Source organism: Oryx dammah, unplaced genomic scaffold (assembly GCF_014754425.2).
Source record: "Oryx dammah isolate SB20612 unplaced genomic scaffold, SCBI_Odam_1.1 HiC_scaffold_13, whole genome shotgun sequence".
NCBI classification, from domain to species: domain Eukaryota; kingdom Metazoa; phylum Chordata; class Mammalia; order Artiodactyla; family Bovidae; genus Oryx; species Oryx dammah.
Window position 1 is genome coordinate 29489065 of NW_024070197.1, and position 17578 is coordinate 29506642.

A 17578-nucleotide genomic window follows, 5' to 3' on the forward strand; every position below is an offset into this window, starting at 1 on the left:
TTTGGGTGTCTCCGGCTCTTAGTGATGACACATAGAGGGTGTGGCTGGCCAGGCTGACAGATGCTCCAGTGTGACCCTCAAAATAGACTGTAACATCATCCCAGCAGCAGTGGCAGCGGCCTCCTGACATGTGATGAGTGGCTCTGCCCAAGAACAGCAAGCCTGGGCTAGAGCACTGGATGGAATGGTGGGGGTGGGGGGCTCTCCTCTCCTCTGCAGCTGGTGCTCAGGCCCTGTGGCCCTCTGGCCACAGCCAGCCTGCCTTTCCTTGCACTTGTAGCTGACTTTCTTTGGCCAGTCAGCAGTGTGGTCACCCATTAATTCTCCACATCACAGCGAAGCATGCATCGTTTTGTCCCAGTCCCAGGCCTGGGCCCCAGGAACACAGGCCTGAGGCCCATCTGGAGAGGAGGCAGATATGCCTGTGCACATGACCTCACAGCATGGTGTAGCAAAAGCCCATCCATGATGTGTGCCATCCCCAGGGGTGGCCCAGAGGTTGGACTTTCTCCTGTACCTGAGAGTTTGGGAAAACTTGATAGAAGAGGTGATGATGCTGAATCTGGAAGGGCAGGTTGGAGTGTTCCAGGTGAACAAAGCGAGAAGCGAGGCCCTAGACAGAGGGAGCAGTGCATCAAAAGATGTGGAACACAGCATGAGAGAGGCAGGGGCCAGGTCAGAAATACCTGGCCAGTGTGCTTTGGCTAAGGAGCTTGGGCTTATCCTGAGGACAGCAGTGTATGAGGACTTTGGATCTGCCTGCACTTTTGAGCATGGATAGGGGAGAAGAGACTCCACTGGTCTGGTTCCACCAGGCCCCGCTGGCTGAGATCCCAGTTTGGTGCAGGCTAGTGATTTTAGGTCCTTGATTCCAGCCATGGCTTCCCTACAGCAGTTCTCTTTTCTCTCTCTTGGCTGGCCTCTCTCCTATTTGGTGGGATGCAGGGGTAGGAGGTTGAAGATTGGTAGCCAGAGTGACTTCTCAGAGGCGAAAGGCCTCTGTGTGTGCTGGTATTCTCTGGTACTCTGATTTGTTAAGTCCCATCTGAAAGGCAACACTGTCCATAATTTTCCTTGGAGACTCAGAGATCCACTCACCCAATTAAGACCTCACCTGCCATGTTTCTGGTTTGGTGAGCCACTTGCGCACAGGCCTTCCAGTGAGAGGCAGCCTGTGGCTGGCCCCTCAGCCTGGGGTTCCCCACTTCAGTCTCTGTGCTGTGTGCAGCGCAGTTGAGAAACTTGGTGCCCATCTGTGGACCTGGGGAAGGCCTTGTCCTGCCGACCCTGAGAAGTTGGTGCTGTCTTTGCCCAAGGTGGCTGCTGATGGTGGCTGTTCCTTGTTTGTGCTGACTGCCCCCCAGTGCTGATGGCCTCCTGGGCAGACACTGACTGCATCTCTCCCTAGTAACGCATGGCACTGTTTCTGGAGACCCAGCATATTAAGGCTCTGGAGCAGCTTGGAGCCTTGTATCACTGACCTGTGTTGGGTATTAAAGCCCAGGTCTAGTTGGGTGGGTGTACTCAGGTGTGATCTGGCCTAGAGCAAGAAGACTGGAGTCCACGTGGTGTCCACTTTTCTGGTAAGACCCACTCCTGCCCTGAGCACATCTGGGCTTCCCTGAGACCTCCCTGCCCATTGTATGTCACCACCCAGGCTCCACTGGTAAGCTGAGAGTGGGGAGTGTGGCTTCTTTCTTCAGAACTGGGGACTTCCTTGTCAAGGATCAGCCTGTAGAGAAATTTCTAAAATTCACTTCACGCCTTCCCCCACCCCCTGCACCACACCCCCATTATTTTTTGTTCCCAGGCATGTTTGGTCTGTTCCCTGGATAGGTCACCACACAAGCAGGATTTCCCATTAGAAGGGCAGCAGGAGCTCCTTGGAGTGGAGCAAATAGGAGGATGGGCTCAGCAGCTCTGCATTTCAGGCACCATGTGCTATCCTATTCTGGGACCATTGAGAAGGAATCAGGGGCCCCAGAGTGGGTCTCTACAGTCAGAGGTCAGTTAGAAAGAAGGTACTAACCACTAGGAGAGGGGTGGATAACACCACATCTAAATGCAAGGATGTTCCTCTGCCTCCCTAGAAATTTTGTATCGATCTAGCTCCAAGATCCTTGGTGTTTTGTTGTAATTGAAATGTGAGGTTGTGACTCTATTGCTAGAAAAGAGGCAGTGGGGTGGGGGCTTGCTGCTGGAACAGGGCCCAGCCCCCTGTCAGGAAAGGGCTAGTTAAAATATGCTCTGGACTGTTTAGGGAACAGGGGAGGGGTAAGTCTTTGTGTTCTTCACATGCTCTTTGCTGCTCCTACCTCTTGGACCTTAGAGATGGCTTGGGATTCAGAGAAGTTTACTTTAGGTTATGGACCCCAAGTGTCAAGGCTCAAATACCTGCACTGTCTGCTCAGCTTCCTGGAAAACATTACAAGTCAAAGGGTCTGTCACCTACATCATTCTTGTCCAGACAGCCCCAGAAGTTTTCTTACTCCCAGTGCACCAGGCAGCTACTGTCTTTTCATCAGAGTTTCACATGATACAGAAACCTACTGGTCCTTGGGGCAGAGACAATTTCAGATGAGAAGAGATGGAGAGAGGAGAAAGGCGGTGTGCCTTGATGGTCCGAGGGCTCAGCTCTTGTCTTCTGGAGGACATTGCTGAGGCCAAGCTGAACCAAGAGGAAAGAAGTAGAGGTGACAGTCTGCTGAGTAGAATTGTTATAACCAGTTTACAAAGCCATGTGTCTGAAATTGGCATGGGCTATTTTATACAGTGTTCTCTTTTATTTATTTTTTTTTTTTTAGGTAAACTTTTTTTTTTTTTTTTTAATTTATTTATTTATTTTTAATTTTTACTTTACAATTCTGTATTGGTTTTGGCATAGATTGACATGAATCCACCACAGGTGTACATGCGTTCCCAAACATGAACCCCCCTCCCACCCCCCTCCCCACAACATCTCTCTGGGTCATCCCCGCGCGTCAGCCCCAAGCGTGTCATATCCTGCATCAGACATAGACTGGTATTTCGATTCTTACATGTTATTATACATGTTTCAATGCCATTCTCCCAAATCATCACACCCTCTCCCTCTCCCTCTGAGTCCAAAAGTCCGCTATACACATCTGTGTCTCTTTTGCTGTCCTGCATACAGGGTCATCATTGCCATCTTCCTAAATTCCATATATATGTGTTAGTATACTGTATTGGTGTTTTTCTTTCTGGCTCACTTCACTCTGTATAATCGGCTCCAGTTTCATCCATCTCATCAGAACTGATTCAAATGTATTCTTTTTAATGGCTGAGTAATACTCCATTGTGTATATGTACCACAGCTTGCTTATCCATTCATCTACTGATGGACATCTAGGTTGTTTCCATGTCCTAGCTATTATAAACAGTGCTGCGATGAACATTGGGGTACATGTGTTTCTTTCAATTCTGGTTTCCTCTGTGTGTATGCCCAACAGTGGGATTGCTGGGTCATAAGGCATTTCTATTTTAATATATACTCTTTTAATATATACTGTTGTGCCAGGAGTTTATTGGTAGTTACATATGCCTTGCCTTTTTTCTTTTTTTAACCAAAATGTATTTTTATTTTACCTATAATTTTTTTTAACTGTAAAAGAATACTCTTGCAATGCCTAACACAGTGTACATTTTAAAAACAGCAGAGGGGACAGAGAGATGCAGGTGTAAACAAATGCAGGTTATTGCCGTTATGTATATTGTATCATTTGGGAACATTGCAGAGAACAGAAAGTGATTTCAGCTACTGTAAGCAGGTAGGGAGTTTATTACGTGGAATTCAATGCTTTCAAAATCGTTAGGACTTAGTTTCCAGGTAATGGCAGGCTACTTGAATAAAACCCTGTGCTGAGAATGATGAAAAGATGCTGACTTACAAACAAGCAAACTCAAGGCCAGTTTCTGGATGAACACCTCTAACTAGGGAGCTAAAGGTACTGTCTGAGTACCTAAGAGTATTTGCTGTGTCGACACTCAGCTCTGCTCCAGGTTTGACACACAGTGCCAGAGAGGTTAGCATCTGGAGCTTATGGGTTGTGGGGGTCTGGGAAGACCCTGCTCACATTAAGGTGGGGGTGCCAGTGGGCTATTACAGTTAAGGGCAGCACATTTGGTTCTGGAATATGATAAGCTCTGTAAATTCAAGGCTTGGTCCTTGAGTCTCCCAAGAGATTCTTTAAGGAAGGAGGCAGAGTCCAGGGTTACGAATAACCTGCCTAGAGCTACCCATGGGGGCTGTTCTGCCTGTTCCTGTCTCGTGGGCTCTCTGGGTGCTTTGATGGTGCTGGTGGCGGTGGATGCATGAGGGTCTCTGGATGCACATTCAAAACCACCTTCCTCCCTGCAAGCATGTCCTGTCTCATGACTCCTTTGCCTTCAGATATGGTCTTCCTTATGTTGCTGGGTCGGGTCCATTCATCTCTGTAATACCCTTCCTCTTGGGGGAGTCAGTGGGCTGCACTGACCCACTGAGTTGGGCTTAGTGGGTCACTGGGTGGCTTCCTGGCAGAGGGGCAGGGTAGAGGGATGACTGCTGGAGAAGCAGCTTGTACCTGAGGTTCAAGTGTCCGTATGGACTGTGGCTTTAAGCAGGCCCATCAGACCACAAACTAAAATCCCCAGCATCAAATATTAGCCCTCATTTCAGAACTAAGTGTCAGTTGGGGTTTTTCCTGAAATGTCTCCCATGGACCATTTTGTAACCAGGACTCTAGTTGTTCAGTCACTAAGTTGTGTCTGACCCTTTGCGACTCCATGGACAGCAGTGCTCCAGGCTTCCCTGTCCTTTACCATCTCCTGGAGTTTGCTCAGACTCATGTCCATTGAGTCAGTGATGACCCCAGAGGTCCCCTCTGATGTGGAGGCGTTGATTTCTTACCTGGGGCAGATTCTGATATGAACAAGATTGCCAGCCTTCCGATCTGTGGCTGAGGTGTTAGATGTCAGGATGAAACTGTCTGGTGAGATTCCAGCAGCACCTTGCGGGGCTGAGGCAGGGGACAGGGCAGTGGTGACAGACCCTTTGACTTGAGAGGCTCGGCGGCCAAACTACCTTCCTGTAGCCCGCAAAAGCCATCTCAGCCCTGAGGCTGAAGAGCTTGTCCCTTCTCTCCTCCTTGTCACATCCTACCAGAGCTCTGTGGGCCTGGAGACAGTTGATGGAGCTTAAATTAAAAATGTTCAGGGAATTCCCTGGTGGTCCAGGGGTTAGGACTCACTGCCAGGCCAGGTTGGATCCCTGATAGGGGAACTAAGATCCCTCAAGCTGTGCAGTGTGGCTGAAAAAAATAAAAGTTCAGGTCCCATAGTCATTGGTTCGTATATCTAATGTAACATTTGTTAAAAGTGTCTCTGGGCTTGCCAGCCCATAAAATCCACCCTCCCTCAAAGGGGAAATTGATAAAAGTAAAAAAAGAGCTAGGTCTGTATTCTTCACTCTTGTTATCTGCTGTGTGCTTATGGTGAGGGACTTCTTTCTTCTGGCCCCGACACGAGGCCTGGATACTCTGATGCTTTCCATTGAGCTCTGTGCCAAGCCCTACTTGTCTCATCCGGAAAAGCCAGATGAGGCTAATGCTGGCCTGCAGGGCCATACGGGTGTTTTTGGTGACTCCCATGTGTGTGCTAAAATAAATACAACATTAAACATGCCATTTTAACCATTTTTAAGTGTAAACTTCAGTGGTATTAATTGTGTTCAACTTGTGCAACTATCACTACTGTTTTCCAGAACTTTTTCATCACCCCAGACAGAAACTCTGTACCCATTAAGCAATAACTCCTCATCTACCCCCCTCCCCCCGCTGCTCCCAGCCCCTGGTAACCTCTAATCTCCTTTCTGTCTCTATGAATTTGCCTATTGTAGATATTTCATATAAGTAGAATCACACGGCATTGTCCTTTTATGTCTGGTTTGTTTCATTTAGCATAATGTTTGCAAGGTTTATCTTATGTTGTGACCTGTGTCAGAATCTTACTCTCTTTTATAGCTGTTTGTATTTACCACATTTTCTTTATCCATTCATCTGTTGATGGACACTTGAGCTTTTTACATATCTATTGTGAATAATGGTATAATGAACATTGGCATACAAGTGTCTGTTTGAGTTTGTCTTTTCAATTCTTTTGAGTGTATACTTAAGAATTGCTTGATTGAGTGTATACCTAAGAATTCCCTGGTGGCTGAGCAGTTGGGGCTTTGCACTTTGTGCAGCCAGTGGGGGAAGATTTTGCTTGATTGTTCTGTTTAACTTTTTGAGGAATCACCAGATTGTTTTCCACAGTGGCTATACAGTTTTATATCTCTACCAGCAATGTGTGAAGTTTCTAATTTCTTTACTTTTTCACCAATAACTTACTTCCTTTTTCCTTTCTTCCTTCCTCTTATCCTTCTTTATTTCCTTCCCCATCCTATGTGTGAATTAGTATCTATTCTATGTGTGAATTAGTATCTCATTTTGGTTTGCAGTTCTAATGGATAAGTAATGTTGAGCATCTTTTCATGTATTTATTGGCCGCTTGTATATCTTCTTGGGAGAAATGTCTACTCAAGTCCTTTGGCTAGTTTATAATTGAGTCGTTTGTCTTTTTGTTATTGAGTTGTAGGAATTCTGTATATTTTTGAATATTAGATCCTCATAAGGCTATGATTTAGAAATATTTCTCCCATTTTCCAAGTTGTCTTTTCACTTTTTGTTTTTTAACCTTCCTGCACAGCTTGTGAGATCGTAGTTCCCCAACCAGGAGTCAAACCTGTGCTCCCTGCATTGGAAGTGTGAAGTCCTAAGCACTGGACCGCCAGGGAATTCTCTCTTCACTTTTTTGATAATGACCTTTGATGCATAAAAGTTTTAATTTTGATGAAGTCCAATTCATCTATTTTTTTCTTTTGATGCTCATACTTTTGGTGTCATATCTAAGAATCCATTGCCTAAACCACGGTCATGAATCTTTTCTTTTAAGTGTTTTATTGTTTTAGCTCTTATATTAAGATCATTGATCTGTTTTGAGTTAATTTTTCTACAAGATATGCAGTAGAGATCCAGTTGTCTCAGCACCAATTTTTGAGACTATTCTTTCACCGTTGAATGGACTTGGCACTCTTGTTGGAAGTGACTTGGCTGTGTAAATTGACTTATGGACTTGCAGTTCGTTTCTACTAGTCTATACGTCTGCCTATGCCAGTGCCACACTATTTTGATTACTCTAGTTCTATAGTGAATTTTAAAATCAGGAAACAAATCTTTTAAGTTTGTTTTTTCTGTAAGATTGTTTTAGGTACTTGGGGTCCCTAGCAAGTCTGTATGGATTTTGAGGGTTCTCTTTTCCACTTCTACAAAAAAGACTGTTGGAATTGTGGCAGGGATTGTGCTGAATCTGTAGACCAACTTAGAATGTATTAACAACACTTTCCATCTACAATTTGAAGTCTTCCAGTCCATGAACACAGGATGTCTTTCCATTTATTTTTGTCTTCTTTAATTTCTTTCAGCAATGGTCTATAATTTTTCGTGTACAAGCGTTTTCACCTCCTTGGTTAAATTTATTCCTGAGGGTTTTGTTTGTTTGTTTGATTTTAGATGCTACTGTAAATGGAATTGTTGTCTTAATTTTCTCCTTTAAGTGTTTAGTGTTAGTATATAGAAACACAGCTGCTTTTTGTGCGTTGATTTTGTATCCTGCAACTTGGGTGTTTATTAACTCTAGTAAGCTTCCTGTATATCATTTGGGATTCTCTCTATACAGGATTTTCTATAGGTAGGGTCATGTCCTCTGCAAATAGAAGTAGTTTTACTTATTCCTTTCCAATTTTTATACCTTTTATTTCTTTTCTTGTGTAATCAATCTGAATAGAACTTCCAGTACAGTGTTGAATAGCACTGGTGAAACGCCTACATCCTCATGTTGCTCCTCCTCTTAGGGTAAAAGTTTTCAGTCTTTCACCATTGGGTATGTTGGCTGTGAATTTTTCCTAAATGCCATTTATCATGTTGAAGAAGTTCCCTTTTGTTCCTAGTTTTCTGAGTGTTTTCATCATGAAAGGGTGTTGGGTTTTTCAGATGCTTTTTCTGTCAACTGAGATGATAGTGTGTGTGTGTGTGTTTTTTTGCTTCGTTCTGTTAATGTGGTTTATTATATTGATGGATTTTCTTATGTTAAATCACCTTTGACTTCCTGGCATAAATCCCCTTTGGTTGTGGTATTAATCCTTTTAATGTTGAATTTGGTTTGCTATAGTTTTGTTGAAATTTTGTGCATCTCCATTCAGAAGGTGTATTGATCTATAATTTCCTTTTCTTTTGGTGTCTTTTCTTGATGGCTTTTGATCACAGCTCCAGGGTCTCCTCCATTTTGGGCTTGCATCTGGGTACAGCACACTTGGAACAGTACCCAAACGTTATTCGGCCAAGAGCTGAAGTCTCTAGGTGAGAGCTAGGAAAGCACTTAGGAGACCGTTAGTCCAACCTGTCTTTTTCTGACAGGGAACCTGAGCTGTGGGGTGAAATCCAAGACTCATCGTCCTGAGTTAGGGTGTGCTCTGGGAGGTGCTTAGGATGCACCAGGGACCATGTGAGCCAGAGCCCCAGCTCCTCTGCTGAGCATGGAGTTGGACCCTTTTTGGCTGTTTCTGCGGGTGTGCTCTTCACACGCAGCTTCCGCTCTCCTGTCAAGGTTCAGGGAAGTAAGAATACCGAGAAGCTGACACGAAGGCCCAGTCTCCCATTGTGTCTCCCTGGCATTGAAATGTTGTGCTGGGACAGCCCAGGGAGAATCTGATGGCTGAGAGCCAGCAACCTCCTCAGTGTGCAGCCATCAGTTGGCTCTTGAAAATGAGTTTTTCTATGACTCTCAAAGTAATTTATGTTAATTGTAGAAAATCTGGAAAACTAAAGAGAAAGAAGAATGCAAGCCGCCTGGAGTGTGCAACTCTCCGCATGACTGCGGTGGATCCAGTGGACTGTGCTGTTGTGGGAGAGTCAGCAGAGCGGGTGGAGGGCAGCACAGGCCCCGGAGGCCACCAGTCCGTTCTCAAGGCTGGTCATCTTGCAAGGCCCCCGTTCACCTCTGCTGCCCCAGGGCGGACCTGGCGGCCTGCCAGGGCCACCGCTGCCACTGCGCCTCCTCTGTCCTGCTCTCTGGCGGATCCCCACCCAGCTTGGTCCAAGTAGGGCTGCTTGGTGCCCTCTTCTCTGGAGCCTGACAGAGAGGCAGAGTCACCCTTCAGGCTCCTGTGCTTTTTGCAGGAAAGGATAGAGACTGAGGTGGATGCCAACTGGTGGCCTCCCTACCATGGTAGCTTGTCGGTTGTCTCTCTATACTTATTGTGTCTAATATGATAGACACATGATAGTCTACATTGCGCTGCCATATTGGAAGAAAGAAGAAAATCAGATGGGTTTAGCTTACCTTCAGTTGTTTTATGAGGTAAATAACTTCCTGCAAGCTCCTCAGATGTATCCTGCTGCTTGAAAAGAAAGCCCTGGTGGACATATGAACTGTCGGGGAGCTAAGCTCTGTCTATTCTAGTCACTGGCTTGGGGAGCGAGAGCCTCTCTTGCCTCCCAGGAGACCATGGCAGCCTGTGTCTGTGAGTGTTCCTAGCATTGCCTGACCTTTTTACCAAGAAGGAAGCAAATGCTCACCTCCTTTTTCCTTGGTAATTCCATGTAAAACAGGCATCCCTTTTTAGATGTCCCAAGATCCAGGCCTTCGAGGATGGCCTGCTTTCCTTTCAGTTCAGTTCAGTTCAGTCGCTCAGTCGTGTCCGACTCTTTGTGACCCCATGAATCGCAGCACGCCAGGCCTCCCTGTCCATCACCAACTCCTGGAGTTCACTCAGACTCACATCCATCGAGTCAGGGATACCATCCAGCCATCTCATCCTCTGTCATCCCCTTCTTCTCCTGCCCCCAATCCCTCCCAGCATTCAAAGTCTTTTCCAATGAGTCAACTCTTCGTATGAGGTGGCCAAAGTACTGGAGTTTCAGCTTTAGCATCATTCCTTCCAAAGAAATCCCAGGGCTGATCTCCTTTAGAATGGACTGGTTAGATCTTCTTGCAGTCCAAGGGACCCTCAAGAGTCTTCTCCAACACCACAGTTCAAAAGCATCAATTCTTCGGTGCTCAGCCTTCTTCACAGTCCAACTCTCACATCCATACATGACTACTGGAAAAACCATAGCCTTGACTAGACAGACCTTAGTTGGCAAAGTAATGTCTCTGCTTTTGAATATGCTATCTAGGTTGGTCATAACTTTTCTTCCAAGGAGTAAGCGTCTTTTAATTTCATGGCTGCAGTCACCATCTGCAGTGATTTTGGAGCCCCCCAAAATAAAGTCTGACACTGTTTCCACTGTTTCTCCATCTATTTGCCATGAAGTGATGGGACCGGATGCCATGATCTTCGTTTTCTGAATGTTGAGCTTTAAGCCAACTTTTCACTCTCCTCTTTTACTTTCATCAAGAGGCTTTTTAGTTCCTCTTCACTTTCTGCCATAAGGGTGGTGTCATCTGCATATCTGAGGTTATTGATATTTCTCCCGGCAATACCAGATTGCAATACTGAAAGAGCCTCCAGTGGACGAACTGGACACTAGGGTTGTATAGTCATCCACCATACTATTTTTATGCCAATACCAACACTGTTTTGATTATTGTAGCTTTCTAGTAAGTTTTGAAATTAAAAAAATATGATTCTAACTTCTTTTTTTTAACACTCTCAATGTATGGCATTGATTTTGTATATTGCTTTGAATAGTATTGACATCATAACAACATTGTCTTTCAATCCATGTATGGGCAGATGTTTTTCCATTTGTGTCTTTTTATGTTTATTTATTTATTTAAATTAAGAAAATGTATTTTTCGGCCATGCCATGTGCCTATGGGATCTTAGTTCCTCAACTAGGGATTGAACCCAGCCCCCCTGCAGCAATAGTGCTAAGTCCTGCTGGTCACTGGACTGCCAAGGAGCTCGCTATTTGTGTATTTTTAAATTTCAGCAACATTTTAGGGGTTTTAGTGTATAAGCTTTTTGCCTTCTTGGTAAAGTTAATTCCTGAGTATTTTATTCTTTCGATGCTATTGTAAATGGAATTATTTTCTCTTTTCCTTTTTTGATTGTTCAGTGTTAGTATGTTGAAACACAGCTGTTTTTTGTGTGTTGTTTTTGTATCCTGAAACTTGGCTGAATTTGTTTGTTATAACAGTTTTTTTTGTGGAATCTAGAATTTTCTACGTATAGAATCATATCATCTGTGAACAGAGATAGTTTTACCCATTCCTTTCCAATTTGGATGCATTTTTCTTTCTTTCTCTTGTCTAACTGCTTTAGCTAGAACTTCTGATATTCTGTTGAATAGAAGTGGCAAAAGCAGGCACCTTTCCTCTTCCTGTTATTAGAGGGAAAGTCTTCAGACTTTTACCATTGAATACAATATTAGCTGTGGTTTTCTCATATAAGACCTTTTATTATGTTGAGATTGTTTCTTTTTATGCCTAGTTTGTTGAGTGTTTTTGAGAAGTAATATACCATACAGTCTGCTCACTTACAGTGTACAATTCAGTGTTTTTTGTGTCCTTATAGTTTTTTTTCCCTTCTTTGCTTATCTTAAACTGGTTGGATAACAGTTTTCAAGTGTATGAATACTTGCTAGAAAGCTGCATGTTTTTGAAATTTTAGGACATCATACATTTGGAAAGACTTAATGTCACACAGTGTTTGAAGAGTTGGGACTCATTCCCTTTGAACTCTGACTTAGCTTGACCTCATAGGAACATTTCAAGTTAGGGTCCTGTGGGGCTGCTCCCTTATCAGTGACACTCTTAGGGGCATGACATTCAAATGTGGAGACTGGTCTCTTCTGGGTGCTCTACTCTTAGCTTACCTACTCAGATTCTCAAGATGACCCTGGGGTTTGTACAGAGGCTCCCAGACCATCCACTGGTAAACACTGTTGTGGGGTAGAGTCTATAGGAATGTGTTGAGGGGTAGCTGCCAGAGGTGGAAGAGGCTTCTCCTGTTGAGAGACCTAAGCAACTTGTATTTGAGTGCATGTGCCTTAGTAGTTCCATGTTCTCTTGGGAAGTTGTGGAACCAGATCTCTGTTGCTGGTGGCTAAGCATACTTTCCCTGGATGACCCTTGACCTCCCCTATTTGTAGCCCTAAGCAGTCAGGGGTCACCCAGGAAGCATATGTGCTTCAAACACATAAGCCTTCATCTTAGTGTCAGGAAAGCTGAATGTGAGGGGTGGGATCGCATTTGGTGTTGGGCTCTAAAACGGCAGGATAAGTGGCCTGGCATCCAAGTTAGGAAAACTCCAAACTCCTGGCTCTATTGTACTCGCATATGTTGATTGATTGACTGCAGGGCAGTCAGAGTCATTTGCTGTTTGGTCAGCGATGGCATAAAGGGAATGGAGACCAACTCTTGGCAGCCTCTTCCATGTAAAGTCAGGAAGCTGATTATTTGGGCTGCTATTTTTCTGGGGAAATGTGCAGGTTCTAGCCTAATGGGAATCCTGCCAGCAGGCTTACACAGCTTCTGCTCTTGATGGTTGTCGAAGGGTCCCCTTCTGGCAAGAAGTAGCAGGCAGTTTGAGAGTCTCAAATCCTTTGAACCATAGAAGCCTTTCTTTGAAGTGTTGTTCCTTCCTCTTTTCTCCCTTCCCTTCCCTCTCCTTTCCCCTAACACTTGCAGGCCAGTTATTAGGGCCATGTGTTGATTGGTGTCTTTCATGGGTTCTGCCCACAAAGATGCGAAAGCTGGTTTCAGGGGAAAATGGGTAGGTTAGAGCCTTCCTTCCTGTTCCTCCAACACTCACTGTTGCAGTCAGCCAGAGAAGGGCATTCCATTTACTGCAGATGGAAGGCTCACAGGTTCTGGAGCACCATGTGGTGGGGACTCTGGTAGTGTTAGGATACTGGTCCATATGTTTCGTGGAACATGCCGGAAGAGGAAGAGAAGAGTCCAAAATGGAGAAACGTATGTGAGGTGGTTCCTTGCACAATTACAACAGGGAGCAGTTGGAATGTAATTTCCAGCTACTTGGAAATGGTCAAAATAAGGCAACCCCATGTAATTGCTTTAAAAGAAAAACATTTTTATTGTGGTAAAATATACATCACATAAATTTTACCATTTTAATTATTTTTAAGTGAAGAATTCAGTGGCATTAAGTACACTCACATTGTTATGCAACCAAAAATTACACCTTAGCCATCTTGGTTGGTGTTTTCACTGTTGTGATATTCTCAGCTACATCTTGATGCTCATACGTGGTTAACAGCAGGCATCATATGTGGGTTTCTAGTATTTTGCACTTAGATGGTGGTGACTTGTTTCTCTATTTCCTAAGTTCTTGGGGAAATACCTTACCATGTCTTTGTACACTACAAATATATAGACTAAAAAAACCTGTTCATTCCCTTCTCTGACCTTCCCTCTCATGAGTGCAACTGAGATATCTTTGACAGAGTTGCCCAGCGGGTCCCATCTGGCTATGGCTGCCTTAGCTGTTTAGGTTCCTGGGTGGAAGGAGTAGACGGTGGGTCTCTGGGGCCTCACACACTATCACCTTCAGCTTTGGTTGATTAAAGAGGCTAGTGGTGAATGTATGGGGCAAGGGTAGTTAATTTGGAGACCTCAGAGAAGAAACCCTGTGTGATGAGGGGTCTTTATGACTCTATATGGATCCAGGTGGCTATACTTTTTCCATGTCTTGGTTCTTGCTGAAGAGTGGCTTGTCCTTGTGGCTTAACCTTGCATTATTCTGCCAAACACTCCGTAGGATTGAACTACTTACTTTTAGGTACTTCTTGGGAATAGATTCCACTGCCTTAGCTGGAAGCCAGAAGCCAAAGGACGGGAAGCAGTGATTCCAGGAAACTTTCCTCTGAAACTGAAGCTAGTGATCCCTGGTTGTAGACACTACCTCCTGTTTTTCCAGCTGCTTAAGGCGTTGAGAGATTTCCATTAGAAAATCAAAATACAAAAGTTCTCCAAGATCCACTAGTGTGTTAAAGGAGTCTCTGCATTCATTGCTTTTCCTGTTTTTCTTTAACCAAGAAATATCTGAGAAGGGAGATGCATAACCATTTGTTAACCAAAATGTTTGTGTGTGTGCTTTTTCAAAGGTACATGGGAATAGGACTCTCAGCTCAAGGCGTCAACATGAACAGACTTCCTGGTGAGTCATTGGCTAAGAGAACATTTGTTCTGGTCTCTTGATCCATTCTGTGATGAGAATCATGGTGGGAGCCAGCAGGGTGGAGAGGACTTTGTTTGCTGGCTGCCTACCCGCCAAGCCAAGCCATTGGGTGGAGGATACTAAAAGGTAGCCACTGGGCCAGGATGGCATGGGCTTCTATTCCAAAAATGAACTGGCAAGTGATTGTCCTTCATGGAATTTGAACTGTTTACAGTCAGAACCAAGCGACCTGAGCTTGCTCCCTGTAGGGATACGCCTCAGTAGCCCTCACTCCCATTGGCCTTTGCTTGACCAGTCTGAAACTCTGGCATTTTGGAGAGGAAGGCTGCCATCAACCTTGGTCCTGTTTTTACTTTACCATGTTAATGGCCAAAGCCTTGAGGGACCTCCCACGTAGAAGACGGTTGAGGCAGTGTCTTAATAAATAGGATATGTATGAGACTTAGGCTTACAGTCGGCAACCTCAGATTTATAAAGGAGCACTCTGGGCCCTCCCGGTGGGCCTCCTCAACCACCCAGGTGCCATTTCAGTTGTTTTCTGCCCAGCAGCTCATGTCCAGGCCTGGGCTAGGCACAGTTGAGAGGACAAAAGCCTCTACCAGAAGCTAGTGGATTCTAGAAGATGGTCCCCAATTCATTTGTTGGCTTGAGTGGCCTAAGTGACAAGGTGCACACTACCCTGACTCTGTCAGGTAGGCAGGCAAAGTCCCTATGTTTTTGCCCAAGCCCTCTCTAGTTTTTGTGCCTCTGACACAAAGAAGGCAGGTGGCTTTTTCCAAAGAGGGACCACCACTTAAACCTTCAGGTTTTTTCCCCAATCTGTGTTTAATATCACTCAGGCTTTTTTTTCCTAATTGACTCCTTTCAAGCACTAGAAATCTTGATTTGCTCAGGATTGATTACAATTGTCAGGAATCTGACTTTTAAAAAGGCTTCAATCTGAGCAAAACTGGCCTTTAGTTATTAATCAGAATGTGTGTGGCATGTTTGGCCTCTTTGTGCAGTGTGCAGCTGTGATGTTTGTTATTCTAGCCTTGGCCGACTAGATATGTCTAGAGTGGTCATAGCTCTGCCTCTTTGTGAACAGGGAGCTTAGAAAGATAATTTCTCGTCAAGGGTAAAATGATTCTTAATCTTTGTCTTGCACTAAATGTGCTCTTGAACTTTTGCATGACTTTGGTTGCAGAGAAAAGAGGCTTTTATAGGTTCATTATACAAAAATAACTACTATAATCTGTTATTGAGTGGGACTTTAAGCAATTCTGAACATTGGTTAAATGAATTTTTGTTAATCTATGTGAAGGAATACTGTGCAGCCATGAAAAGAATAAGGAGTAATCTCTGGGATGTATTATTAAGTAAAAAATATAAGGCATAGAACAATGTATATATGTTACCAAATGTTTTTTTTAAAAAAAGGGGAAAATGTGCATCACTATATCTGTTTGTACATGCATAGAATATCTTTGGAAAGTTAAAGAAAAACTTAAAATATCTGCTGTCCCTTGAATCAGGGTGACTGGGGAGAGGACTGGGAAGAAAATTTTTCCCTTTTGAAGGGAAATATTCTTCCTTGTGAATATGTTATCTGCTCTAAAATAAACAACGAAAAGCCCCTTCATCAAGAAGTCCTCACGCATATCTTTTAGCTGGTCTCGGGATGCAGTTTTTTACCATGTGCAAAGCATGGTATTCTGGGTTCCACACATTCATCCTTCTTTAGTAAGAACCGTTTTCACATGGCCACTGGCTCCAGGATCCAGGGAGTGGAGCATATGAGATTAGAAGGGGTTCAAGGGCTGCCCGAACTGACCTGAAACTCTTGAGATGGAGCCGTGTGGAGCTGGCTTAGTCTTTTTGTCTTGTTCATAAGATGGGGCTTTTGACCTCTCTGGGCTGCTTAGAGGTCAGCTGAGGGTCACATGCTTTGACATTGTTAATGCAATGTTGTTGTGAAGTCAGACTCTGCCTGGGCGCGGGAGGTAACTGTAGGGAGAAGGGGCTTGGGGACAGTGGATAAGGTGTTAGTTCCAGCACTAACACAGGAGGGCTAGCGCCTTGTTTACAGCCTCACGGGTGCATCTGTCTTTTGGCAAGAGAAAGGAGCCTCAGTGTTCTATGCATATGGCACCTGTCTTTGTTTTCACTCTGCCTGCCAGCTCCTGAGGGTTTTCCTTCCTGCCATATCTGATCATCTCCCTGATTATTCCATAAGGTGGAAACTAGGAATCAGGTTGCATCTGGGTAGGGATTCACCCTAGGAATGATGGATGCCTCTGGCTTTCCTGGATATAGGACTGGCTGAGTGGCTGGGCAGACTTAGCCTAGGACAGAGGTAGGGACAGAAGGGAGACACCCCCTCGCTTCTCAGGAATGATAGGGGCCTGCCACTCTTCACCTCAGTGCTGTGTTTGGAAGATCAGAATCCCCTTTGGTGCTTTCCATTTTCTGGGGTCACTTTGTGTGTGTGTGTATGTGTGTGTGTGTGTGTATGTGTATGTGATGAGCATACGTTCTCCAAAACCAGAAGAATCGTTCAAAAACGGTTATACCTGAAATTACTTGCATGTATTTTGGTGGTGAAGTGAGAGATGGAGGATGATAGTAGTTAAAACCTTCCTGCCAGATTCATCTCATTTCTAAGAGGCCACTGGTTGAGACGAAGGCTGTTTGGACAGTTTAGATGTATGGTTGGTGGGAGGGGAGTGATGGTGGTGGCCTTAGCTGTGTCTAGAATTTGAGACTTTGGTGTTAACTCCAGATGAGATGTTAGAGGGGTGATGTATCTCTTGATAGATTCAGGTGTACGTAGTGGAGGGTAGTGATAGGGATGGTTATGGCTCCACAACAGGGTGACGTGCTATTTCACCCTGGTATTTAGGGGCAGATAGGAGTTTGCCAGATGGTTTTGGGCAGTGATACTGTGGGGCCTGTGAGTGGATCTCTTAAGTTGTCTGCTGTGATGGGATGGTTTCCTGGGAACAGTCAGGATGAGCCAGTTGAGGGAAGAGTCTTATTACTATGTCAAGGTGCCTAGACTTTTATGTAAATAAGCAGTAGGGGCTGCAGGACTGTTTTTTTTTTTTTTAATTTTTATTGGAGTGTAGTTGTTTTAGAATGGTGTGTTAGTTTCAGGTGTATAAGCACAGTGAATCAGTTGTACAGACAGCCACTCTTTTTTTTTTAAAGATTCTTTTCCCGTATAGGCCATTACAGAGTACCGAGAAGAGTTCCCTGTGCTATACAGCAAGTTTTTTTTTAAAATTATTTTAATTGGAGGATAATTACTTTATAGTATTGTGATGGTTTTTGCCGTACACCAGCTTGAATCAGCTA

At 44.4% G+C, this 17578-nt stretch overlaps 1 protein-coding gene across 1 annotated transcript in view; it reads left to right on the top strand.

Annotated features, from left to right (window-relative positions):
• RANBP10 (RAN binding protein 10) overlaps positions 1-17578 on the top strand; it is a 58255-nt gene that overhangs the window by 5332 nt on the left and 35345 nt on the right. Inside the window, exon 3 of the mRNA XM_040253294.1 lies at positions 14169-14221. Coding sequence (XP_040109228.1) covers positions 14169-14221 — 53 coding nt within the window. The remainder of the gene's footprint in view (positions 1-14168; positions 14222-17578) is intronic.